General features: G+C 38.2%; 1 protein-coding gene across 2 annotated transcripts in view; it reads left to right on the forward strand.

The window, feature by feature from the left end:
• ITFG1 (integrin alpha FG-GAP repeat containing 1) overlaps window positions 1-27,315 on the forward strand; it is a 71,673-nt gene that overhangs the window by 19,337 nt on the left and 25,021 nt on the right. For both annotated transcript variants that reach the window (XM_014255550.2, XM_088062346.1), the window contains exons 7-10: window positions 3,302-3,363; window positions 5,276-5,360; window positions 16,885-16,979; window positions 24,798-24,970. In XM_014255550.2, the coding sequence (XP_014111025.2) occupies window positions 3,302-3,363; window positions 5,276-5,360; window positions 16,885-16,979; window positions 24,798-24,970 (415 nt within the window). The remainder of the gene's footprint in view (window positions 1-3,301; window positions 3,364-5,275; window positions 5,361-16,884; window positions 16,980-24,797; window positions 24,971-27,315) is intronic.

A 27,315-nucleotide genomic window follows, 5' to 3' on the forward strand; every position in this document is an offset into this window, starting at 1 on the left:
AGACAAGTGACTTTTTCTGAGCATATGTAATACGATAGGCATTCCTTGTACGAAAAAGGGGCTGAGTTTTCTTGATATAGCCAGAAGCAAAACAGAAATGTTGCAGTTTTCAACATGATTGGTGTATTGTAATACAAAAAGTATAGAAAAGAACTGTATACGCCTTCATTGTTGCGTAACCCCACTACTGATCATACGTATATTAATTCATTTGTTGGCTCCATCTGCTCTCCTGCACCTCTTACATATTTAAGAATTTGGTAATAATAGACATGGAAAGCAGTAACAGTGAGGTGGGAGACATGTCATGGACACCATTCCTTTGCAAAGGAAACGCTTGCAAGGATTCTTTGCTATGGCTGTTACGTATTCATAAAGTCCACAGATTCTTACTTGTTTCCTCTCTGAGATGTTCTTGGAGTCAAAAACTTGCATAATCAAACCAGAAAGAGTCAGAAAGTAAAGTAGGTTGCAAGTAACATCTGGGAATTAAGATTTGGTCTAGAACACTGTTCCAGACAGGACCTGTTTTTTCTTACACATTTCTTTCACAAATTTGGGAGAAAATACTTGTAATTCTGAACTATACAAATTTATGAATAGTCATTTCTAGTGTCTAAATTGAATCACCTTTTTATACTGCTGTTGCAAAGAAGTGCTTGTTTTGCTTGGTTTGAAATCTCTGACATTCTTGATCAAAATGGAAAATTACTTGTAAATATTAACGATTTGATTTGGTTTCAGTGCAAGAGAGTTTAATCCCAGAATCATGCATGAACATTTCAAACATGTAGCTTCTAAGAAGGCTTAAGGATAAAAAGGAGGACAACTGGCAATAAGGTACCAGTGGAATTGGTTCAGAGGGCTCTAGAACTAGAGGTGGTGTTGCTGTACCTGTATTAAGTTGTCCTGTGGGAAATCACAGCTTGTTTCTTTAATACAGGAGCAGTGTGGCACCAGCTCCTCTACACTATTTTTAGAAGATTATCTGCTCTCTTAGCCTGCCTTTGCATTTTGCCAGTGCAGTGTGACATTAGAGCAGCCTTGGAACTGCTCTGCTGTGTTGGTTCCATTTGGTCTGTATAATGTAATGTGCCTAGAGTTAGGAAAAAGGAGATGGAGGAGTACACAGAGAGGAACAGAGAGCAAAGTAATTTACTGACTTCAAAGAGAAGCTGGTTTGGGGGAGGGAGTTCAGTGCAAAACAGGAATGTTGCTGAATGTAATTGTCTTTAAGCTGCTGCAGAGAACGGCAGTGCAAGGTCCTGTGCCCTGGCAGGAACACCACCAGCACAGGTTGGGGCAGCTCTGAAAGGGGCCTGGGCGTCCTGGTGGACAGCAGGCTGTGTCCTTGTGACCTATGGGATCCTGGAGGGCTTTAGGAAGAGCACTGGAGCAGGTCAGGGAGGTGACCCTGCCCCTCTACTCAGCCCTGGTGAGGATCACTTGGAGTGCTGTGCCCAGCTCTGGACTCCTCAGTACCAGAGAGACCTGGAGCTCCTGGAGCAGGGCCAGCCAAGGGTGACTGAGATTGTGAAGGGAATGGAGCTGAGCTGATCTCTCTGCTGAGGAAAGGCTGAGGGAGCTGGGGCAAGTTCTAGCATGGTGACATTGGGTGAGTTATGTCTGGTGTTGGCAGCTGTGCCACTTTGTCTCAGTTTGAGACAGAGTCCCAAGATACGTAGAAACAGCATTACCAGGGGGATGATGAGTTACTGCTCCCCAGGATCTCACCTTGCAACGAGGACTCAGCAGAGGGAGGATTGACTCAGCAGTGAAGGTGGGAGGTCAGCTCTGCAGTGTGAGATGGAGCCAGGGAGCTGCTGCGGAGAGGTTACGGTGCAGACAGAACGGCTGTGAGGGTCACCCAGCCTGCCCCAGCTGGGGAGCAAACACACATCCCCTGCTATTTCAATTGCACACTTCAGAGAGCCTCTTGTAGCATAACCTGTGTGCAGCAGAGCCCAGACCTCAGTGCAAATTTCAGTACCAAGTACAGCAAGGACCCTACTTGAAATAATTATTTAAACGTCCAAAATGTTTTTTTAAGATACTGTGGCATTTTGGCCTGTAGGAAAATTAGTTAGGGTTTCTGTTATTTCATGCTTCTCTTTCTTTTCCTGTGAATGTATTGGATATCTAAATATTTTTCTGGTTTATATGTGATAGTAATCAACAGTATTGCACGAGCTTCCTTCTAGATGCAAAGTTAATATTTGAAAGCATATATAAGTTTTCTAACTTATATTTATGCTGTCTTTAGATTATTTTCATTTATTTTGTCTCACCTTCAAGAAGTCCTTAAGTATCACTGTCACTCATTCCAGTGAAGCACTAGCATGCTTTTCATGTGTGTGCTGTAAAGGAAATGGCCATTTCAGATGTTCAGAGGAATAAAATTAAATGGTAGAGCTTTTAAGCTGTGGAGGAAGAGAAATCTTTGTTATTTATTGTGTGTATGTGGGGTTTTTTTGGGTTTTGCTTGTTAGGTGTGGGGAGGTTTCTTGTTTTGTGGTTGTTGTTTGTTGCTGGGGTTTTTTCCCTGGAAGACAATATCCCTTATTGTGCCATTTGAAATTCCCTGGACAGCCATCTACCTGCTTATTCAGTAAAACACTTCAGGGTAAAGCATTAATATTCTCTTTTTTTTTTTCTTGCAAAGTAACCATTGTGTTCAAGCTCAAAGAATGGCAGTTGAAATTGCAGGGATGGAGAAGACAAAGAAAAAGAAAACAAGTGCTTAAATCTAAAAGAGTCATTTACTTAAATTTTTTTTAAGATTTCTTAACACTGAACTTAATTTTTAATTTATTTTTTTATTGCTCAACCTCCACTTTTTTTTTTTAATAGAAGTTTTTTTCCCATTTTCCTAATTTGGGGACTTTTCAAAAAGGCAGTAAATAAGCTCCTCTTTAGGCCTTGCCAGATAAATCCTTTGAAGCTCTATTCTGCACTGTTTTGATGTTTGAGAGAATTTTAGTGTATAGGAAGCCAGAAATATTTCCCCATCTACTTTTCTTCTATCAACAATGTATCTGTTGCTCAATTCAACATATCCCAAATAAACAACTAGTTGCTATTTATTGATATTTATTTATACAGAAGGCTACAAGACATGAAAATAGTTTGGAGGGCTGTGTTTTTAGTCTTTCTTATTTAATATATCACCGAAATATAATGTATTTATAACTTCTATAATATAGGTAATATAGTAAAAATTATATCTTTTTACTAAGTGACCAAATATTTGTGTGTGTAGCCTACTGTTAAATATCTCATTTGTCTTATATTTTCCTCACAGATTTGTTCCTTACGACATTACCAAATTCCAAAAGCATTCAGTTTGAGACATGGGTAAATAAGGTAAGAGAGAAAACACAAATAACCATTCTGTTGAAACACAGACAAGTTACAAACCCCAAAGAGTCATCTTCTGATGTTTATGGTGATTTATAGATAAAGACTGATCAGTTTGGTTTTATTCTTGCTGTCTGAAAGATTTTTATTTTTTTTTTTAAGTAAGCTTTGTTAGATACATGACTCCAGATCTTGGGTAAGATTTTCTGGCACAGAGGTTTGAAATGTCACTTCTGACTTACATGTGCAAGTTACATTTGAGGAAATCCAAGTCCTGTGTTAACTAAATATCATAACTGAAATTCAAGGTTGAGGAGTAATAGATCAATGGATTAATATTTATTTATTTATTGAGATTCTGCTTTTGTATTGTCTAACCTAGCCAGGGGCATGCTTTGTACCTTCTTATCCAAAAGGACTACAGCTGTAAGTTCACTTTTTAATGATAATAGAAAGTGCTTAATGTGTTTCTTATTAGTTAAGGGATGAGTTTTTGAAAATCAATTCATCACATCACAGTGAGTCACTGTAGAACAGAGTTTTGTCTGAGATAACCTGGCCATCTTCTACCAGGCAAGAGTAATGAAAGCAGTGAGCCGTGAGCCCTGTATTTCCAGCTTTAGGTAGACTTCAAAAATCATTGGCTATTGAGTGTTTGTAAGTACCCAAAGTGTTTTTCCTGTCTCCTGTTAGTGGGGTTCTTTTTAATTTTCTTACAGATTTTGGACTTGCATTCTAAATATAATCCTGCATTATACATTTTGTATTGGTAGATTTGCTTATCTTTAGAAAGAAGTAATTCTGTTCTTTGGAATCAGTTAACTCAGAAAAATAGGTCATACATGTAAAATGCTTGGACATGTGTATGAAACTGCAAATACCTTAACTGATCCATTAAAAGCTGTTAAACTGCTCTTAGTAGAAAAATGTAATTCCCTTCATTGATGCACTATATAAAATGCTTTTTATATATTTGCCTATACAAGATACGCTTTTAGGGCCAGCTAAGGGCCTCTTCTATTTCACTGCATGGAAATGCATTGATTTTAATTTTTCTCATCAGAATCATTATAAATTATATGTCAAGGTAAAGATATATAGTCAGACATGCAGTACAAACAGTACTAACTGTGTCCAGAGTTGTGTTGAAGTCTACAAACTAAACATGACATGAGTCATGTTGGATATGGATAACTCTGCTCCATCCCAAGCCTTTGGCTCCGTGCCTTGCTGGGCATTTGTGTGCAGACACTGTGCCTGAGCTGATGGCATTGACTGGGGAAGGGGACCTTGGCTCATCTGCCATGGCTGCAAAAACTCAATATCTTAAAATGGCTTTATGGCCAGCTGTGATCCAGTTCTGTGATAAACAACAATCCAGCACTTTTTATCTCTCTGAGGGTATAATGGACTGTTTTCTGTAGGCCTAGATTTTAATAAAGGATAAGTAAAACAAGTTCTAAGCCAGACTTAATAGAAAATCTATTTATTTCCTGATTAGAAGGCAAATCAGCACCCTATTTTTAATTTTTATGCAGGTGTGTTGTTATATATTACATATGTCTATAAAATCACATGTTAATATGCAAAAATGCACAGTAGTATTCATAATAACTTAATTATCATTTAGATAATGTTGCTGGAATAATCCAATCTCTTCCTCATAGCGCAGCAAAATATATGGAAATTGTATCTGAATATTACTATTGATGGATTTCCACAAGAATCCAGGAACAATTAGAAGTGCAAAAATTCAGTCCCAGTTTTTGAAGAGTGCAGTTTTTTCTGTAGCTGAGATGTCTCTCTCTTATCTGCTAAAGCCCTTCATTAGTGATCTGTATTTTCTTTGGTTCAAAAGTCAGTTTTTATCACTTACTCTGCAATTCAATCTTTCCATCATCTTTGTCCTGTTTGCTAGGATGGGAACTTCTCTAAGGTTGGAAAAAGTAAGGAAGCACCCAGTAGTGCCAAAGTTGTTGGACAGTCCGTGTTTGCAGATTTTGGTGAGTTTTCTTCTTTTACACTGGCCTGAGTGTTGCTTTCTCATGTTCTGGTTAGCTACTTTACACAGGACAAGAAATAAAGGTGTTTAGCTCTAAATGGGGTTTTTATGCTTCTCTGCTTTTTCTCTTTAATATTTTGTGTTTACTTGTAAATCTCGAAATGTCTGGGAATAATTATTAACAAATTCAGCTTTGGTTATCCAAATACATTCTGCCTCATGTGTATCTAATTTTTGTTGTGTTGAGGTGTGGTACAACACCAAACTTAATTTTATCAGACACTTATTTTATTTGTCATGATTTTAATTTTTTTTCTCTAATCTTGTTCAGAAAACATTATCTGATTAAATGTTTCTAAATTCTTCACTTGTATGAACTAATAAAGACTAAATGAAATAAATTACATGAATAAAAATTGCTGGAACATGGTAAAATCTTAATGGTTGTAATTGAAAATTCTGGAAGGCTTTTGGACAGGAGAAAAATATAATTTATATGTAAATCTATTTTTGCAAGGGTTAATGAAAGCCTGTATTTTTCTATTAGAATGAACGTTTCCAGTCAATTGTGGCTTATCAATGTTTTTGTCATGTTACAGAGAATAGGGCATGTTGGTTTTGTAGTGCAAAAAATACTATTTTTCTATGCACTAAAATTTTCCAGCCAGAGGCAAAGTGTTGCAGGCCTGACTCTACTGACATAATTGACTGTAAATAACTTAAAAAAATAATCTATAGTATTTATACAACACACTTGTTACAGTGAGACTGAGCCTGTCTTTAAATGTCTCAACATTTTCTTCAAAAGCTTATTTTAAAGGAAATTACAATTTTTAAACTTCTTAGACCCAGAGTGTGACTCACTTGCTCTGTGCTGCCACTTACAAGCATTTTGAGGCTGATGTGTGAATGCAAGCCACCTCTGATGGATGGGCAGCAGTCCTTAGATCAGATCCACATGCAGTGAAGTCAACTAGAGCCTGAACCATGCCCCAGGCTCTGCTGTGAAATGTTTACCCCATTTTCTAAAATCATTGACAAAGTTTTAATGAAATATTTTACTATTTATCTTCAAGTTTGAATACTTATCTATATAATACGTGAAGGAATGAATAGAATAATATGGTGTTTGCAGTTAAAAAAAAATTAAGTGTGCTGGGTCTTTTGTAATCATTTTCCAAGCTGATGTTCTGAATAATGTGTCTTAATATGTACTAAATAGAAATTTTTTTATAAGTTTTTAACAATGGCAACGTGAAAAGCTATCTTAATGTAGGATAATTTTATCTCTATATTAGGTGGCTAATGAGCCCAAATGATAAATCATAATCTTAGAAATTTATAGAATTAATGGAACTGTAATAAACCCTAGGATATCTTTGCAAAGAGAAGTGGAACTGTTCCAAAGTTAAAGCTGAAATTTTGAACATGTGGCTAAATGGAGTGTGCGGTGCTATGGCAGAGCAGTGGTTTGGTACAGCTGAGCTTGGGAGGAAGGGCAGTGGCCCAGGGGCTGCTGGGCTGGAGTTGTAGCAGCTTTGTTTAATGCCCTGCACTGCTGATTATCATCCAGTTCATTTGTTCTGCACCAGTCCAACAACACAGGGGCAGAATGTCCCATCAGGAGTATGCTGCTCACAGCAGCTGCCTTTACCCACTGTGCTACGTCTGTTTATGTTTAGGTGCTTCAAAGTGCTGGCTTTGAGCATACAACTGAGCTGGAGTTACAGACCTACTAGTTACATTACCAGAAATGGATTGTCAGACTTGAGCCTCTCCTGTTTTCAGTTTTCCATTTCAAAAATGACAGAATAATGAATGTTGTAAGTCAAAGGAAGTTAGGCTATGATGGTTTGCAGTTTCGAATAATTTGGCTATCTGTAATGGGGCATGATTGATTGCACAAAATCAAAATAATCACAATGAAATGGAAAATGAGATGTGTTAAAAGGCTGTGCTGCCTTCTACCTCGGCAGGTTTTGCCAAGCTGTGCGTGATGCAGAATATGCTGTGCACTCACACTCTGCTCTGCCACAGCATCCTCCTCTTGGCACTGGCACTAGAAATATTCAAAATACAGGCACAAGCCTCTGACATTCTTACTTCTGGGTTGCCTGCCTCTGTTTTTCTTCCCCTTCCTTGACATTTTCTTACCTCACAGCTAATGTGCCAGCTTTGCCATTTGCTAAAGGTCTCAGAGGGTTCTGTATCTCTGTGCTTTCTCTCTGCCACTTCTCATGAATTAACCTTGTGCCTGTTGGACTCTGCAGGGGTGTCAGCTCCAGACGTGAGCTTGGGGCTGTGCCACTTGGGCTCCTGCCTTCCCTCTCACACCCACCTCTCTGCTTGTGCCCTCTTGCACTCCTGCAGTGCAGGATTCTGATTTACTGATCACACCTGCCTCTTAGCAAAAGAAGCATTGTTTGAAAAGGTCACTTTCTATAATATTCTTTCCTGCTTCTGAAAATTACACTTGAAGTACCCTTTCCAGCCATGAGTATTTACCAGTTATTTGAAAAAAGGGGGGAGCTTTGTGTAAGAGTCTGACTGAGAACTTCCAAAAGCAACTAATTTGGGGTAAGATTTCCTTACTTAAAACTAAGCAGGTTGAACAACAGCTATCAAGTATCAATTATTTGGATAAGTGGAGTTGGAAAAACCAGCAATTAGGTGACTCATGAGAAACTGTCACAGATATTGGTATAATCTTAGTACCAAGTGTTCCTGAAGTACTGAAAAAATAAAGTTGGTTTTTTTTTCATTAAAAAGATAATGCAAATGTGTTGTTTGTATGTATCTGGAAGTCCAGTATGTTTATCTTTATATATGCGTGTGTGTGTTTTAATGGAAATTTGCATAGAAGGATGTGTGTATATATCAATAAATTTATGGTAATGGAGTAGACCTTACACTTTATGGCTAAGTTGGAACCTCTGTAACAAGTAGCACTCCCCTCTGGTACATGATAGCAGCAATTTGTACATCAATCTGACCAAAGGACAGGGAACAATTGACAAATTTGTATTGCCCTTTTAAAAATAAATCAGAAATGCTTTTTGACACCTATTACAAATGCCATTTCAATTGATTAAGGTGAGCAGAGTTGGGCGCTAGAGAATTCTGCACTTACTTAGCTGCCACATTGCTCCAAACAAGTAAGAGCTCTTCATTATTACTTTTTCTATTCTTCTCATGTCACTATGGTAATTGCAGTGCAGTGGTTGCTATAGCAAAAATGATTAATCCTGCGCTGTTGTTATCTGTGAGCCGGCAGAGGAGTTCTATAAGATCTGCTTGTACTGTCTTTAGAGGAAATCATAGATGTTGTCTAGAATCCTGATAAATACTTGCTAGTATACAGAGAGTTTTATTAATTGTCATTTAAATTACTAGGAAAATGTTGTATTTTTAAAGAAATTGAGGAATTTCAATGGAACACTCTGAAAAATTACCAAGTTATTTAGCGTTATATGAATGTGAACCATATTTTGGACACAAAAACCTGCTATTTTCTCGTTAATTTAAAGATTAATAACATACATTTTGGAAGTAGTGAGTCAGAAATGATTAGCACAGGATATTGTGTTGATTATTCAATCCATTAATTCATTTCTATAGGAAACTGGTGTCATAATTGCTATTTACTGTGATTAGTTCACTTGGATAGCAGAGATTGATAGATCATCCTTTGGTAACTGAGACTGTGAAAGTTTGATTAATCAGTCATTGATTTTGCTTAGTTAAGGCAAGAAACTTTGTTTTGGCCTGTATTTAAAGGAGAGTAAAAATAGCTTTTTGAAATCAAACTTGATCATGGTGTCCTCCTAAGTAAATACAGCACAACTCTTCATTTCTCTAGGTAGCATTTAACCAACTCAGTCCTTTATTTTTTAGTCACCATTTGATTTCTTAGCTCCTGCCCTTTCTTTTGTCTAATTTAAGAAGTTTGTATTCACCCCTGCTATGCACACTTGGTTTTTGAACAAATATGGGTTGGGTTTGTTAAAGTTCCATCAAAATATTTTAGAGACCTTAACTCAATTTTTTCTTGTATTTAAAATTCAGTTGTCCAACTAATAATCCTAAGAGAATCTTCTCTGTATTCCCCCCTACGAAGTAATTGAACTATTTCATGTGTGTTAACTACTTGTATGACATGTGGTAGTAATTATCACTTTCCTTGTAGGAAATGATAGCTCATTATAGCCAGTTAATTATGTTTAAACAGGATAACATAGTGTCTAACCTTTGGGGGGTTTTCAACCTTTCATTCCACTGTGCCAAATGCATTTTGTATAAAGATTCTTATTTTTTTTATTTTTAAGTAGATCTTAATTATCCTGTAGCTGAATATGCTTTAAATGCACTGCTCTTCTGCCTCTAGTTGCATTTTGATTTTGTACCTTTTCATTTTGTCTGTCAACTTCATTCTAACATCTGAATTTCTTTTTTCCCTCAGAATGTTGCGTCCTCAATGGCAATGTATCAAAGGGAAATTTTAATGGTACATTTTGGTAAATAACCCCTTAAGAAATCCTTTCTCCTTTGAGCACTATGTTGTGAAAATATTTAGTGCTCCTGTAGTCATTGAAAGGATTCTCTAAGAACCTTAAGGTGTAGGGTGGCAATACTTCTATTCATGAAATGCCCTGCATATGAGGAAAGCTGGGTTCACTGTGATCAGTTTGGGTGGAAAAGGTATGGAAGTTAATGGAAATGAAGCCTTCCAAGATAATTTAGATCTGGAAGAGATTATTTTAGTACAGATGCACTTCTGAAAAAGCATCACACAGAGATATACCCACTTAATTGATGCATGTGTTTTGAGTCTGTGTAAGTGTATTTAGGAGCTGAGTCTTTGTTAATTTGTAATCAGCAATGCTCTTCAGTGATACCTCAGTGTTTTAAATGTGGTTCCAGTGTCAATTTCTGAGGAGGGAAAATCAGGTTCCCATATTTTGCCAAGGTCTTTCAGATGTGCTGACAAATTCTAGTATCTCCTGGGAAAGAAGTGCTGTTGCTTCATATTAATTTTTGTCAAAGGGGCTTGTAAATTAATAAGAACATTGCTTTCTTTCCAACAATAAAATTGGTGGAGTGCTGGATGTGTCACTTGTTTATCTGTTCCTTGTTGAACAACTTCATCACAGGATTGAATTTATCTTTGGCACTGCTCATGGTTGATACAAGAAGAGCTCTGGACCCAGGCTGAGCTGACCCAAGGCAGTTACACCAAAGGCTTGCCTTGGTTTCTGTTATCCCTTCCTTTGGCAGTACCCAGAGGTTTGTTGCCATGGGAGCTTTGAACATGTGGAATATCACAGAGCATCAAATGTACAGCCAGGCTTGGGAGTTTGTTTTAATATGAAACAGGTGAAACAAGCAGCTTTCAGCAGAAACTGCAACAGGAGTTGTAATGATTTTTTTTGGTGTGGGGGTGGTTCACATTGTATTTGATGCAGCTTCTTTTCCCTGCTTGGATGGCAGTTAGTCTTGGAATTTCCATTGGAGGCAGAAGGCTGCACTGTCGGCTACGGTGCAGCCTGGAAGTCTCACTGTGCAGTTTGCTGGCACACTTTGTTTAAGTGCTTCTATGCAGTAGAGCTGTGAATATGGATTCCTTGGCAGGACTTAAAATCAGAATTGATTTAGTGGGAAGGAGTGGGTTATGAGGATTTCTTTAATGTCCACAGAATTTTGAATCATCTGTAAAAGCTCTTTGCATTGGTTTTTTGAAGTTATGATTCACATTTGCTAAAGGCAGATGACATTGATTGTTTTAATAATGTGTAATTATCTTAGTAATTTATTATAACTGTCTGTCATGACCATCTCACTGAGCACCTAAAGGCAGAGAGTGACAAAAGAATTTTAATGATTTAATTACTTGAGAAGATAAATTTAAGATAATCAGCTTTCAAACAAACCTTTATTTTATTTGAATATCAAACTCAGTTGTACTTATTGAAGGCTTCTTGCCCCAGAAGGATATTGCTATAGTACAACCCTAAAAAGGCTTTTTTCTTCTTTATCCTCTTACTATTCTTTAGAACTGTAAATTGAGGACTCATGAGAAAGGATACTGAGAACTGGGCAAAGACAAGAGGAAGAGATGTATGAATGAGAACTTTGTGGTATATGAAGGTTCTTGTTTTTATGTTCAGAATTATGAAAGTTGACTTTCTTAGCTTATAGTTAACATATTTCCATTTCACCTGATGGTAGGATTAGAAAGGATCTCTACAGATCATGAAGTCTGACCCCCAACTTGCTAGAAAACGATTTCTTTTCTATTTAACAGAACTGTAATAAGTTACAGTGATCAGTCTGTGATCTCAGAATAACCCCAAAAAGTTGATTTAATTTTTGTTTTTAAAGGAGCAGAAGTAAGATTACACTGCAGCAGAAGTACAGAGCATTTAAATTAAAAAGGTTTAGATCATACACCCACCAAAAGCTGTCTTGCTCTTCATAGCTATAACTTTATCATGCTGTATTATGAAACAGTTTTGGAGTGAGTGATCACAGAACTTGTCATTTCTTCAGGTGCCATTTTCTTTTCAAAGCCCATGTTGGAAAGTACGTTGCACAAGCATGGATCCAGTCATCCTTGATCCCGGTTGCAAATGAACACTTTTGTGACATCTTTTTTCTATGTTTGTAAAGGAATTTGAACTTCGGGATTATCTTTTACCTAGGTTTACTCATGCTAAGTAAATTACAAGTGTGTTAGTTTTACAAGAACCTCTGATACCTCTGGGTTTGGGAAGAAGTTTCTTGTGTGGGACTGCTTTGACCATTTGCTATTTGTGAATTCAGTTTAAAACGTTTTCTCAGGCTGCAGTACCTCAGTATTGCTTTTGGAGCATCTCACAATTCTAATAACATTGTGTTGTGGTCAAGCTGATTGGCAAGTTTTTTTCTGCTCTCTCCCATTCAAATTTACTTTTAGAACAGATAGAAAACACTTGAGCTGTGTTTTTTGCAAGTGTGAACATTCACAATTAATGTCAAAGCTCAGCAATGTCTCTCACATAGCCTCTCTGTGCAAGGTGTGCTCCCAGGGACCTGCACAGTGGCTTTGGGATAGACTGGGCTGCTAGCACTTGGCAAACATGGGCAGGGTGTCAGAAAGAAGGCTCTGTGTCCATGGCTTTTGTTTGAAATACAGTTGTAGGTAATGATTCTCACATGATTCCTAGATGGAATAAGATTTCTAATTTTGTCTTTACATATTTAGATATAACTACACGTTTGCAGGTGATGAGTATGTGGTACTGTTCTTTTTCTAGCCCTTTCCACTGCCTACAAAATTTGATCTTTATTAACCACGGAGTTTTGCTGTATCACAGTCAAGCCAGAATCGTGTGTTGAGAACTTGCTCATTAACAGTTGAGTTTCTGCTTCTGTGTCAAAGGTGCTCCAAGCTGACTGGGACTTGCACAGGACATTTGGAGTCTGGAGTTTTGGGCACACCTACTGCTACAAATGCTGCAGAATGACAAATAAGACTTCCAGCAGTTTGGAATGAGATTTCATTTTTAAATGAAAGTGACAGAAAGAGTAGGAGACCCAGGAACTGAGTGAAGATTACAGAGGGTCTCCAGACACAGGTTTCCTAGGTATACCTAGGCTGAAGGAGATTATTAAAGACATGTTATGCAAGGTATTTTTCACAATTACTTGAAACCAGCGTAGGTGTGATGGGTTCATCCAGCTGTTGTCACCAATGCATGTTTTGTCACCTGTGAATACCTAATTACACTGATCAGTTTTGCTAATGATACTCCTTTGAATTTCTGTCTTCCTTTGTGGAGAAATTTAACTTCAAGATCAGAGATTAAAACTGAAGGATGTTTATTTACATTGAGATTGAAACCAGGCATGAAGGTAGGAAGTGTTTCTTGGGTCCAAGGTGAATTTGTTGTTAGTGAGTTAAAGCTCTTAAGTTAGCAGCTGCTGGGGGTGTTTTTTGTGTGCTCTTCAAGGTCAGTAGTTTGCATTCCAGCAGGTGCTTCTAAGGTAGAATCATGTAAAGATGAAGAAGGAAATACTTCTTTCAAAACTGGAATAGCTGCTATATCGATTTGTTGGTTTCACAGTGTCTTTGAAAAAGCTTCAGAAATGCAGGAAACATTTTATTTCTGGTTATAAAAGATGGATCTGTGCATTGTAAGATATGCTGTAGAAATAAGAACTGTAAAAGAAATAAGATGTAATACTATGATAGAGATGAAGAATATTGGGCTTTTCTTCTTTTGATTGCTATTTTTCTGTAATACAATATTTGACCAATTGTGGACTCGGACGATATTCTTGTTTCATTGATGTCCTCTTTCCAGCTACATGCTCAATGCTGGAGCTGTACTTGAAGCTGTTTAAGTTTAACATTTGTTCTGTCTGCTCTAAGTGCTGAATTAATGTTTTTATATCTCATCTTCATGATCTTTAGATTCAGACAAGCACAGTGTGTAGAAGAAGAAAAAGAGGAAAATAAAAACCAAACAAAATGTAAGCAAACCAGTCCAGTCTCCATAGGATGGATATCTCTATCTGAGAAACTTTCGTGAGGTGGATACAAAAATAATTTGAGATATGGCAGCTTAAGAATGGCCTCTCATCTTGTTTTCAGGATATTTTTTGACAAAACTTACTTTTAAAGTGAATCTTTTTTTCAAAACTGTGCTGTAAGTTTTCAACAGATTTTTCTCTTAAACTTTTTTTTTTAACTACCGGATTCTTAAATATATGTTACACAGAATTAAAGATAAATTGCAGCTGGAAGCACGATCCTGTAAGAGAAATTATGTAAATGGACATTTATCTTCTGGTCAAAGGAATTGAGGAAACTCTGGCCTGCCAATATGAAATATGTATCATAGTATTTTCAGTTTGCAGGGACAAAGGTGTGGTGTTTGATACATATTTTCATTTATTCATTCTTTGATCATACTGAATATTTTAATCAAGTCTTGAGCTTGTAATTTATCTACAACATCTTCATGTGTAAGGTGATGGCTTCGTGTCAATTATGTGCCAGTTCTGTCCTTCCTGTCCTCAAAGCTCTGAGGGTATTTTCATCAATGTCCTGCCCTACTCTGAACATTAACTACCCACACTATCAAACTGAGTTATTGGCATAACAAGATGAATGTTTGCAGTATAAGTAGAATCAAACATTTTATATTCTACCCTGTTCCATAGCATAATTTAAAATGAGAACATCCTCGTTCTTGTCCCTTTCTAAATCAGAGGAAGGTGGTTCTTTGTCCTTGTGTGTTATTGAAAATCTTCTAAAATCACTTCAGACTGAAACTTTTGTAGAAATGTGACTAAAATGTTAGAGCTTAATTTACATTTTATAGTCAGAAAACTTTATATCTCTGCAACTTAATTCAATTTTAGCAAATCCTTCAATATTCCCATGGTTTATATTTTGCAAATTGAACATTTTTTTTCCATTTAAGTTAGAAAAAAACTGTAGTCCAACAGTATTTTAATCTGTTGATGCAAGCAAAGATTCAAGATATATTTTAATTGTTGCTGAATGATGCAGAAGGAAAACAAACACCTTCAGAAGTTGGTGCTGATTTCACATGGTCAGATTCAATAGTTGCCGTGTTGATTTCTCAGTTCAGTGGGAATTCCCTTTCACATCTCTTCAGATGTGAACTTACTGGATTTCTATCACCTAGGCTATTTCACATCCTAAATTCTCTATCCTGCAGAAGAGAGCTGCCATGAGGATTTGGGAGGGGTTTGGTGGTGAGGTAAAGTAATTCATGAGGCAGATGGGATGTAGGAAGCCACTAAAAGTTTGGCTTTATCACTTGGAGATATTTGGGGAAGGCTGATATTTTCATCACTCCTCCTCCCCTTATAACCCTCCTTTCCATCTCCAAGCTTCCTGATGAAATAAGGGAGGGACCCAGAAAATGCAACTGCACAGATGTAGATGTACAAACCCCCAAAAAGAGGTTCAGCTTCACAGAAGTATAGGCTGGCAGGCTGAGAAAGCCTTTCTTGTGGTGCTGGTAAAGTATGACAGGACTTCTGGGCTGTGGTCAGTACTGGACTGGAAAATAAGGGGTTCAGTGACAGAGAAATGATCTGGTTTTTGCATCTTAGCTCAGGAGATTTCATCAAGCAGTTTTACAAAATCCACTTGCCTAAATAAGTTGGTTGGATTTCTGCAAACCCAAGCAATAGGTGTGCCTGAGACACCTTGGTGCTCTCTGTGCCTTGGTGGTTCATACAGAAATCTATTTTGTGGCACATTCATAAGCTGCATTTCTGAAACATCAGACTGGTAAAAATGTCATTTATTGTGGGATAACCGAGCAGCTGTCAGGGAGCCAGGCTGAGAGGATGTTTGTGGCTGTAACCTGCAGTATTTGATAGGTGTAATATAGAATCCAGGGCAGAAACAATTCAAGTAATTAACATGCCAGATGAGGACCTCTCTGTATTTCAGTGTTCACAGTGAGCACTGTGGTTATCTCAAATGAAATACCCAGCTCCTCAGAACTGCGTGGGCTAAGGGGCAAGTTGAAAAGGTGAACGTTTTTATTACACTGTGAGCTTTGATTCCATAGCCTGGAGAATTTGATTCCCTGAAATCTGAGTTGAGGGTACTGTGTCTGTGGCAAGCTGGGTTTGGTTCTGCTGGGGATCTGCAGCGCAGGTTCTCAATGCAGCAGCTCTTGCTGCTGCTCCCTGGCACTCGTGTTCCACTCCCTCTGTGCCCAGACAGGGCTGCCAGTGCTGGCCTGGCCCCTGGGAGGAAAGCAGGGCTGCAAGGTCACAATGGCAACACATATTTCTCCTGGAGTAGATAATGGACAGGAAATTACTACTTTTTTCCCCACTCTATGCTCTGTGTGTCAGAACTGCAGATGCAAATAGTCATTACTTGTTAAAATATTAAAAGGTCATTATTCTACTAAAGGTTTTGGAAATTCATGGATTGAAGGTGCTTAAAGAACGTTTTTGAAAACCTGTAATTTACTCAAATTTACCTAATTCTGTAAGCCTGGGATTTATTAGCTATTATGTTAATCAACTCTCCAGTGTTGTTTCTTGTGTTAAGTACAGATTAAGACATTACAAGTGAACTCATGACTTTTCTTAAAATCTTGCTGACAGCGCAAGGGTTTAAAACTAGTTCAGAAAATTAAATAAGTTTTTATGGTGAACTTTTAATGGTGGATTGCTACTAAAGGTAATTTTTTTCCTAACTGAACACAGGGACTGATTAAATTACTAAGGACTTACTCTTCTCAGTATGTCAGTAAAATTTCAAACTGAATATTACGGGTCAGGATGAAAATATATTAGCAAAGGCAATCTTCAAACAAAAGATCCAAATTATATTATTAGGTTAAACATTTTGAGTGGGTCTAGTTATCTCATGTAACATTTTCACATTTAAAAAAGGGGTAAATTATTCACAGCTGATTATTTCATGTAAACAGGGTCTCTGATTTTGCAGATACAAAGCTGACAGGCTTTTTTCTCTTTGACAGATGGGGATGGACAAAGTGAACATTTATTACCAGTCTGTGAAGATGAAACATGTCAAAAAAGTGCCATCTACCTAACCAAGCTGGGATTGGACATGGTAATGTGAATTGGGAATAGCAAAGACAAAGCAAAATACTGTGCTTATGAAATTATATGAAATACACGTTTTTCAGGAAAGAAATGAAACCTCCTCACCTGCAATTATAGAATACAAGAGATTTTTATGTATGTTCTTGTGTGTTCCCTATCTGAAAAAAATATGGATTTAGTGGAAGAGATTCCTAGAATTCTTTGTAATGGATAATTCTACTCAAGGAAGTGATGGATGCTCCTGAAGAGTCACTTTCTTGATTGCAAAACACTGCATTCAAAGCACCATAACTGGCCCAGCATGAGATGAAAAAAACAAGGTTTGTGCTAAGAGCTGGAAAAAAATCTAATTCAAATGAGCTTGTTTAGTTTAACTTAGGGAAATATTTTAGAGTAAATATATATATATATACACACACACAGACACATATATCAAGGTGAACCAGCCCACGCCTCTTACCCCTAATTTCTACTTTGTCTTTGTTTGTTATTAATGGAGTAAATTTCCAGGTGCTACAGAACACTTTTTTAGGCTGTGTGTCTTCAGGGCTGAGTTTCTGTTAACTGTTTGTTCATGACACTACTGCCTTTCAAAGACATGGTTATAATTCTTGGAATAGATTATTATATGTTCATTTATTTAAGTATGTGATCATCTGATTTAAGTATTTACGGTGCCCTGATTTATAATATAGTTGCAGCATAGAGTAAATTAACCAGATGTTTGTTGGATGACTTAATAAATGTTTTACTAAATTCATATTTAGCATGTGAACCTGAAGGCCAAGGTGACATATAAAGTGCTTGTAGCTGACAGCAAAACCCACTGGTGGGTACTCAGAGACGATTACAATGTGTGCCATACATGTTGCTAACCATTTTATGAATTACTGATTATTTCCTCACTGAAAAATTTTAAGTTGAATTTTGTGCTAAAAGTAGTACTCTTCCTGATCTATAATTCAGAATTTATGGCTGAACTTGTTACAGTCTATAGCCCAAGTTTAGAGTGTAGATTTTCTCATTTAAAGAATCAAAATTTATAGAACACAGGCTGTAGCCTACTAGTGAGGAAAACCATTCTGTAGGAAAGGAAAGCACATAGCTCTCAGTCAGTACAGGGGGAATGACTGAGATGGAACATGACATCAGAGTGTGAAAGAGTAACTCTAAATTTGGTAATTTATAGCTTTTAGCCTTCTGAGCTCAGCAGCTCTGTTCTCAGAAGTCCCATTTTCCTGTGCATGCTGTTCGGTTGGTTGTGGGCTGTTGGTGTCTTCTTTTGGTTTGGGTTTATTTTTTTTTACATTCATCCCCTGTAAACACAGAACACAGTGGATGCACAGGGGTACAGCAGAGTTTGAGTTATGGGTCAGAGCCTTTGCACGAAGCAGGTGGATCTCAGTTTGTGATCCTTGCATTGCTTCTGCTCCAGGGAGAACCAGGCTGTGGCCACGTGCTGGAACAGGGGAGAGGACAGCTGCACTTCAGCTCTCAGTTTACTTCCTCACTCTGGATAATACAAGAATTAAAGGGCATTTGAGTTTTGCTCCTCATGTAAATTTGAGACAATCATTCTGAATTAAAGTAATTTCACTGTAGGAAGTGAACTCCGCACAAACAGCTAGAACCACTGAGAGGAAGGTGGTTCTTTGTCCTTGTGTGTGGGGTCTGAGGATCCTGTTGTTCAGGATATGTTCCCAAAAGGAAGTGGTGCAGTAGTGGCAGAGGAAGATGTGGGTCAGTTTATATAATATTAGAATTTTTTCAAGATAGTCTGTTATTGTAACCTGCTTTGAAGTAACATTGCATGCTGCAGCCAGTTTTTATCTTGCTTCATAAGTTAATTTCTTTGATAGGAATAAACTACTTATTTGAAAATAATTTCCAAGATAATGACTTTTGAGATAAAAATTAGCAGTTAAATATTGCCCCTTTATTTTAAACAGCAAAGAATCCAAGAGATTCTCACCCTGTTAAAAAAACAAAAAGTACTTGGACTTACCTAGAAACTTTAAAGCAAGTTTCCCTCCCTATTTTTAGAATGACTAATTAAAAATGATGGTATCAAATGGCATGCAATAATGACTTGCTCTGGTCTAACTTTTTAAAGAATACTCTTTTCTTGTATTCATCTGGAGGTGATGGAGCTTTTTTCTTTTGAAACTTTTTCTGTTTTCTGTTCTGAAACAGTGAAAATTATCAGTATGCATATGTCTGCAACTTTTCCATGTGTTGCATGCTTTCTTTAAGTAAAAATCTATTCAAGTATGTCAATTCTTAGATTTGTTTGGAAGTAAAATGTTTCATTTCACTGAATTTGGTCAGTGTGAGGTCACATGACAAGCTTTGACTAAATAGGTTACTCTTCATGAGAAATCATAAACATAAACTTTGTGGCAACAGACTGGAATAGATTCTGCTTACTAATCACTTTACATTTTGAGGGAAATAATAAGGAGCCCTTGTAGTGCAGAATGTGTTTTGACAAGGGGATGGTATCCCTTGTGGAACAGGAATGTAATTAAGGATTATAGGGAGTCTGTGGGAAACTGAGAAATTGCAGGTCTATTATTGAAAAAATAGAACACTCCCTATCTCCATTGTCTTTTTTCAGTTTTTGCTATAGGGTTTTGTGGCTTATTTTTTTAGTTAAGGGTGTACCAACAAATTCTTGTTTTCAGAATTTCATTATTTTTTTAAAGAAACCGATCTTGAATCTGAAAGATCTCAAATGAGATGATAGTCTTATAAAAAATACTTTGCCTACTGGGCCTGGTTCTGTCCTTCCTGCTTGTTTGCTGTAGCATTAGATAAAACCAAATGAGAAACAGTTACTGCAGTTCCATGGTAGCATGTGATGATTTGGGATGAAATGCATAACAGTCAGAAATACACATCTGTACAATTAGTGCCTCTAAAACTTATACTGAGGAGAGGCAGTCAATGGCATGTCAGGAAGAACTGGAGTTGTTCTGGTAAGATCCCGTCTGCCAGGATATTTCTCATTATGTCTTTGGCCAATTGGATGGCTACTGGAAAGCCAGGGCAAGCTAGGAGAATTATTTCAAGGATAGCCTTTCATCATAGGTTTTAATTTGTGTGATGCTGGTTGGGGTTAAGTGTTAGAAATATCTCAGATTTTTTTCTTTCGGATGGTGGAGCAGAAGTAAAGGCCAACAAAATACACACGAGTGGCTTAAGGAGATACAGACCTCCTAAGGTTTTAAAGGAATGTGAAAGTTTCCATAGCAACAGCAGAATTGCTGTCAGATCCAAGTGGAATCCGATATGCTGTTTCAGATTGTGGCAGGTGTTAGGACACCTCAGACTCCTTTAAATTCACCTGCAATAGCTACAGTCTAATCTGAGAAATGTTTTAAAGTCCTTGGTACTGTTTAATGTAGGAACTTTAGATACTGTGATATTCTTAGAGATGACTAATTCTTCTTTAATTTTGCCAAGTATTCAGTATGATTTTTCATTTGTTTCCTGAGGCAAATACTATTATTTCAGTCCCTTCATCTGAGAGTTTCTTTGTGGGCTTGATGACTCTTATAACCTTTCTGCGTACAATAGAAAGGTTATAGCTTTATTCCTCTTGGAAATGGAGCAGGTCTGAAGTAGAACACAGCAGTGAATCCTACAGCAAACCCTGGTGTCATTCTCTAGGCTAGAGAGGGAGGTGACAGCATCGATTGTCAGCTGCAGTCAGTCAATGTCAGAAGTTTTTCCTCATTCCTGTGTAACAGTTTAAAGGGGGAAATGGATTCAGCTGCTGTAGTTTTTAAATTACATATTCTACAAGGTCCTCTCATCATTTCTAAGTTGCTTCTCTTTCTGAAAGCAGCTGTGGGGCTGTGAGCATTGAAAACATGACTTTTACTGCTTTGGTTACTTTTGTCTGTGATTCTAAACCAATGTTGTGGGTTGTCATCTTCTGGGCTTTGAACACTGTAAGTTAATGGTGTAAAGCACAGTAATTTCCTCAGCTGTCTAAGGGCTTCGGGTGACCCTTGCACGCACTGGAAGCCTAATGAATGCTGAAATCCTGTGAGTTATTTGTTGTGTGCAGCTGAACTGCAGCACGATGAGAGAGGGAGCCCTGGGGAGAGGACTTGTGTTACTCCTGGTGCTGTGGCAGCTCTTTTAAGCTACTCCTGATACTCATCCTTGGCATTCCCAGAAACTGTTGGCCAGGAATGGGCTACTGCTATCCCAACTTCGTGACTCACAGCTGGCTCCCTGCCTGTGTTCTGTGGCCTGGGAGCCACAGCTGGCTGGGGGTGGGTTTTGTGCTTCCCGGGTTTCTGGCCATAATTTAGAAATGGAGGTGTGTTAATCGCACAGGTTGGGCTCAGACCTGCTCACAGGCTTTCAAGCAAGAGAAGTGCCTACCCTAAAGTGTGGAAGAGTGTGGACTTTGTAAGGAAACTTCCTTTACAGTGACTGCAAGGAGTCTTCTATTTTTCTCAAATCCCCACATTTTTTTCAAAATGAAAATGATGCTGTTTTCACAGGGCAGGAAAACATTCTCTTTTCTACTTCTTGAAAAACAAATGTTTGAAGAGTTTAAAAACAAATTTTCAAGCACTTAAATATTTTTCCTATTTTAGCCTACAAATAATTAATGGATCTAAAATATCTATATAAATGTTTTAAGTGATATTAGTAGTGATGCTATGCAGGGGAATTTAATAGAAAAGGAAGAAGTTAATCTGATTTCTCTGACTGAATTTTATGTGTTCATTTAAAATTTCTTTTAAAAATACACTTACTCAATTTTTCAGTCTTTTCTCATCTGAGCTGTGTAGGAGAAATCATATGATCAGAAAACTGGAAAAAATAGCTTCATGTGTCCTCATTATATCCACCTATTTCTCTCTTAGAAATTAAAAAATTAGTTTTAGTCTTTTCCTATTAACGTAGTAACAGCAAACATGAAGCTTAAAGTAATTGTCTGGATTATCAAATACAAAATAAGCAGAAGATTTATATTGTTGACAAACACATTTTCATTTTTTTACTTTTTGTACTGAACTATATGTCCCGAGGCATACGAACAATTAATCTTGCATTACATTACACTATAATGCAGTTTGTAATAGAAATCCAGAGGAGGAGTTTCGCCAAAAGCGTGGATTACTTTGAATTTAAACTGTCTGTAAGTTACAGCTGGTGCTGGGATGTGATCTGGTTATGCATCAAACAAGGCTGATGTTCTTCAATGTTACACAGCTGCTCTTGGGAAAAGTCCCACAACTGCTTCAGTGGCATGGATGGATTTGCTCTGCGGCATCAGTGGTGCTGATACTTGGTAGCAATAGGTGGTGATGTGCTCACATGTTGTTCTGTAACTCATTGTAGACCTTAGGAATGTGAAATTGCCTTCTGTGAATCACTCGGAATAGAGTAAAAAGAGAAATAAATCTCTATTTGTGCCTAAAAATTTATCTTTTATTTTGTCTCTTTAAGATAGTGTTACCATACCTGGGAACATTTAGAAAGTATATGATGGATATAATTGGATTTTACTGCAATTGACTGTGTGAATGATACCATGTAAAGTAAAAGCTATATTATATTTCATGGTTCTGATTTCAATCACTGTTTTTCAAAATTAGACTATTTTGCAATAATATTGTTTCATCTGTCTTCTGCATTACAAGTAAGTGCTAAGAAATCCAACCCTTTGAAAAATTTCCCTCAGGGTGAGAGCATTTCCCTTCTTTTCTGTCTCTTAGATTTTTCCAAACTTCCAGCAACGACAAGTAACTAATTGGACATGTGCATGTCGTAGGGTGTGGGGCTCCAAGCGTGTTCGATTTCAGGTTTGAGTTTGCAGCAGGTGTTGCGGATGATGTTTCAGTTCAGAGCCGTGGCACACGCAGGCGGCACACGCTGGGTGTATGCAGTGATGGGCACGACTGCCCCAAGCTTCTCAGCCATCTCTGGGATCCACACAGCACTGACCTCAGTGCACTTCTGCAGTCATTTTGGGGGCTTCTCTAATCTGCTCCTGGTAGTTTGTAATCCCAAGGGAGCAGTCAGGTGTCACACAGGATTACGATGTGGCAGGAATCTTGTTGGTTACTGGATTGTGCTAGCGAGGAAGTCTTTCCATGGCAGGATATGATATTGTCATATGATCTTGTTTTGGTTCCTGAATAGCTGAAAATTAAAGCTTGAGTGAGAGACATGTAAGATCTGCTAAGTGTTTTTAATATTGGTGATAGCAATCCTTTAAGATGGCACCCCTCTGTCCTTTTGAAGGCATTGTCAGTTGGGTGACATATAAAATTACTTGACTTTTAAGATGACACTGATTTTTTTTCTGTAGCATTGAAATGTTAACCCTGGCACTTCAGCTTCATACTAACTTGGAAAATTACCTTGATTTTAATTAAGATAAATTCATATTTAGCACCTCTGCAGTACTTTGGAAAGTAAGTGCAGATGCATTCTATTTCCTGTCCTGGAGAAATTATACTTTGCATTTCTTTTGTACTTTCAGTTTGATACTTTAATCTTAATTTCTTATCAAACAGTTCAGTATCTGAGGCTTCTGGGGATGTAGGGAGAGGAATTGAAGCACTTCTAAATATCCATGAATAATAAAATTGTTCAAGCTGAAATGAACCTTTAGGAGACCCAGCCTCCTGCTTTAAGCAGGAGCAAACTGAATTCAGACTATGTTGTTTAGAGCTTTGCCCAGTCAGACTTAGAAAGCCCCCAAGGACAAAGATCCTGCAACTTCTCAGGGCTTCATTTGTAGTTTAATTTGGTTGTTCATCCCTAGTAAGAACCTCCCTCATGTCAGCCTGAGCATTTTCTCTTGTTCTTCTGCCATGTATCACAGTAGAGAGCCTGGCTCCATCTCCTCAGCTGACTCCTCACAGGCATTGCAAGAGCCTACCTAAATTTTCTGTTCTCCAAATAATCCCTTTGCCCTCAGCCTGTTCTCTGATGAAATACCTGGTGCCTGACCATCTTGTTGACCCTCTGTGAGCACACTCAGTATTCTCAAATCCTTTGTGAACTATGGGGCACAAAACTGGACACAGAATCCAGATGCAGATGAAAAAGTGCTATATGAAAGAAGATCCTGGGTCATCCTGAGCAGGAGCACAGGCGGCAGCTCCAGTGCAGAGCTGGTTTGCTGCTCGAGCTGCAGTGCCCAGCTTTACCTTCCTGCTCACCAGGACCCTCCCCTCCCTCAGGAGAGCTGGTACCCAGCTGGGCACTGCCCAGCCTGTGCCAGTGCAGGGCTTTACTGTCCAGGGCAGGGTGTCTCTAGCTAGCTGAGTGTCTGTTTGCCCACTCTTGCCTTTCCAGGGCCCCTCTAAATGGCCATCCTGTCCTGCAGCAAACTGAGTTTCCAGCAATTTGGTGTTGGCCACAAATCCAAGGAGGCTGCATCCATCCTCTAGCTTTAGTGATGCCTATTGCATTGTCTTGCAATTCCAGACAAAATAACGAGACCCAGGCTCTCATGGCCCTGATGGTTTTGACTTACCTACACACTTACAAGATTAGTATAAATTCCAGGCAAGCCTGGATTTCATTAAGGTGTTCCTGAATGTCTCCATGTTCTGGTTGTATTCTTACAACCTTAACTATATTTTCCTGTTCTGGAATAACTGAGTGCATAAAAAGTACTTAAAATTATTTTTCTTTTGGTGACAGAGTTGGGAAATAATCCTTACTTGTAAATGGTTAAGAATCCTGATGAAGTGGTGTCAGCTGTTTTAAATAGAATTACATTGTTTAAATAAATAAAATTAATTTCTTTACCTAGTTGTTCTTTTTTTGTTTTATTTTACAGTGGATTCCAATCTTGCAAGACTTCAGAAATAAAGACACAGTCTGGGGCTTTGTACCATATCAAAATGACAAATCTTCAACAGAAATTTCATTTCCAATTACACTTCATATTGGAGATTACAATATGGATGGCTACCCAGATGCACTTGCTATACTGAAGAACACTTCTGGAAGGTAATGCAAACCTAGAAATAAAGCTATCAGATTCATGTTCAATCATCGCTCATAGAAATCAGTGACTTTAGTACATCTCATTCATTTTATCAAGTGAACAAGACTTTTGATCTCTGCTAAGTGTTTCCTTTTAAACCCAAGTGTGTGTTTACATGCTACATTCCGAATGCCTAATTGTATAGGCTCAGACTGGGACCCTGGGTGGGGAATTATATCAGGGACTGGAGTATGAGGCAGTATTTTAGGCACTCCTGCCAGAGCTCAGGGGCTGACTCTCTCCCTTTCCTTTCCCAGATCATCTTCTGTAAATTCCTGACTTCAGCTGTCAGTGCTGACTAGTAACATCAGGCTGCTGAGAGCTGGGGAATCTGTTCTGTGCTGTCACATGGAGTGAGCACTGACTGGTGACTGCTGAGAAATGCAGTAGTGGTTTGCCCTTTTTGAGAACCAGGAATTTACCAGTGATTTTTACATTGTCCAAGAGAACTGAAAATAAATAACACACACACCCAACCCCCTCAAAAAAGAAACTTCTAACCCTTCTTATTAAATTTTTCAGTGTAATCTTCTCATCCTCCTTTTTTAAAATTTTTTTCTTCATTGCTTGCTTTCCCAATACTCTGTACTGCTACCATCTGGTGCTAGGTGGGAGAGGGCATGTGGGGATGCTCACAGGGAGCCTGTTGTACACAGAGGAGGCAGTGATCCATGTAAGAGCTGACCTGAGTAGGTGCCTTCCCGAGCTGTTGAGCACGTGCCGCCGGATAAATGCAGCCGGCTGATCGGAACAGAGCAGCCTGTGGGCAGCTCTCACCTGGCACCTGGGGATGCTGCTGCTGGCATGTCCTTATCTTTACCTTGAAGTGTAGCAGCATGTTTGCATGTGAACATGCTTTTGCTTGACAGTAGGGATGATGAATAGACTTGTTTACTTCGGAGAAAAGCTGAGAGCCCTAGAGACCATGATGTTGGTGAACCTCAGCAGAGACGGGATGTGTGCACGTGAGTGCAGTGTGTCTGTGCTGCACAACTGACTCTGCCAGCATCTGCAGGGATGGAGCATTATCTGGGCTATGCCTTTTCTCTTCAGGTCATCACTTGTGAAAGGTATTTTAACCCATACTTTGTGGAATCTTAATGTCTTCCTTACTTGACGGATACTTGCACTAATGCATTACAAAGCAGAGTAAGTCTCATACAGGTGTATTTGTTATCTTCCTCTACATGGTATTTTGGATGATATTGGGTGCAAGTTCATACTTTGAATGTAGTTTCAATATGGAAAACAAGTGAGGACCTCACTTTGATGCTTCAGACAGTAAGAGAATTTGGTGCTGAAGTCCAAGAAGTCAATTCAGGTCTTCTAGTGGTTGCCTAAACATGAGTCACCCACTGACATTTTTGTGTTAGAATTCTTCAGATAGTGACACACACCTAAAAATGACCCAGTTTGAAGAGTAGCGTGCCTGTATTCAGCCTACATGATGTGATTCATGACAAGGCTGTGAGCAGCTGAGCTCTGTCTGTACCTCTGAGCCTTAAAATAACAGCAGAGCAGCTGTTTCTATTCAGACACGGCAGACAAGAAGGAGGTGATGCTGTTGTGGCCCAGAACTTGCCATGCAAAGTTAAAGCACTCAGGCCCTGAATGTCAGGTGTTTCACTCCAGACTTTCCTCAGCTGAGACTTTGCATCTTCTCTTCAGCAGTCATTGAATAAAGACTGCAGATAGTCTAGAGAGCAAACTTGAACCAGCCTTCCCTTTGCCAAAGTAACACAGTCATGTGGGAACTGTAAAGTTGCTGTCTTTGCTTTTACCTAAGCCTCAGAAATCTTGTGTTTTGAGCTGTACTATCATGTGTATCCTGATAGCTGGTGCACTTCAGAAGGGCTGCACGAAGATTTATGGAGTTCAGAAATGTACTTGAAGCTGTTTTAAGTCTTAGGAGCCTCTGTCCTCTGGCTGGTGTATAATTACAGCAATGTAATATCATGTAAAATCACTGAACAGTTTGTGAATAGTTACTCTTGTAGAAGCCCAGAAGTCACCTATTGCAGTGAACTGCTGTGGTAAACTTTTATTCTCCTTACTTCTGAATTTGTTTGCTTATTCAATTGAGAGCATTCAAAATTTTTTTTAAACTTGACATCAAAGTTGAGTGACACAGGCATAAGGACTGAAGGTACTGGCAGATGATGTGACAAGCTATTAAAAGGGAAGTACAGAAAACTGAGGAATTCTGACAAAAACAGATTAATTAACTTAAAAATCAAGAAATACATTGCATGTTAACATTGTATCTATCCAATATTTGTAGAAAAGTAATGGAAACATGCTTTGCAGT

Source organism: Pseudopodoces humilis, chromosome 14 (genome assembly GCF_049639895.1).
Source record: "Pseudopodoces humilis isolate 2021_Gansu_Grassland_sample_001 chromosome 14, ASM4963989v1, whole genome shotgun sequence".
NCBI lineage: Eukaryota > Metazoa > Chordata > Aves > Passeriformes > Paridae > Pseudopodoces > Pseudopodoces humilis.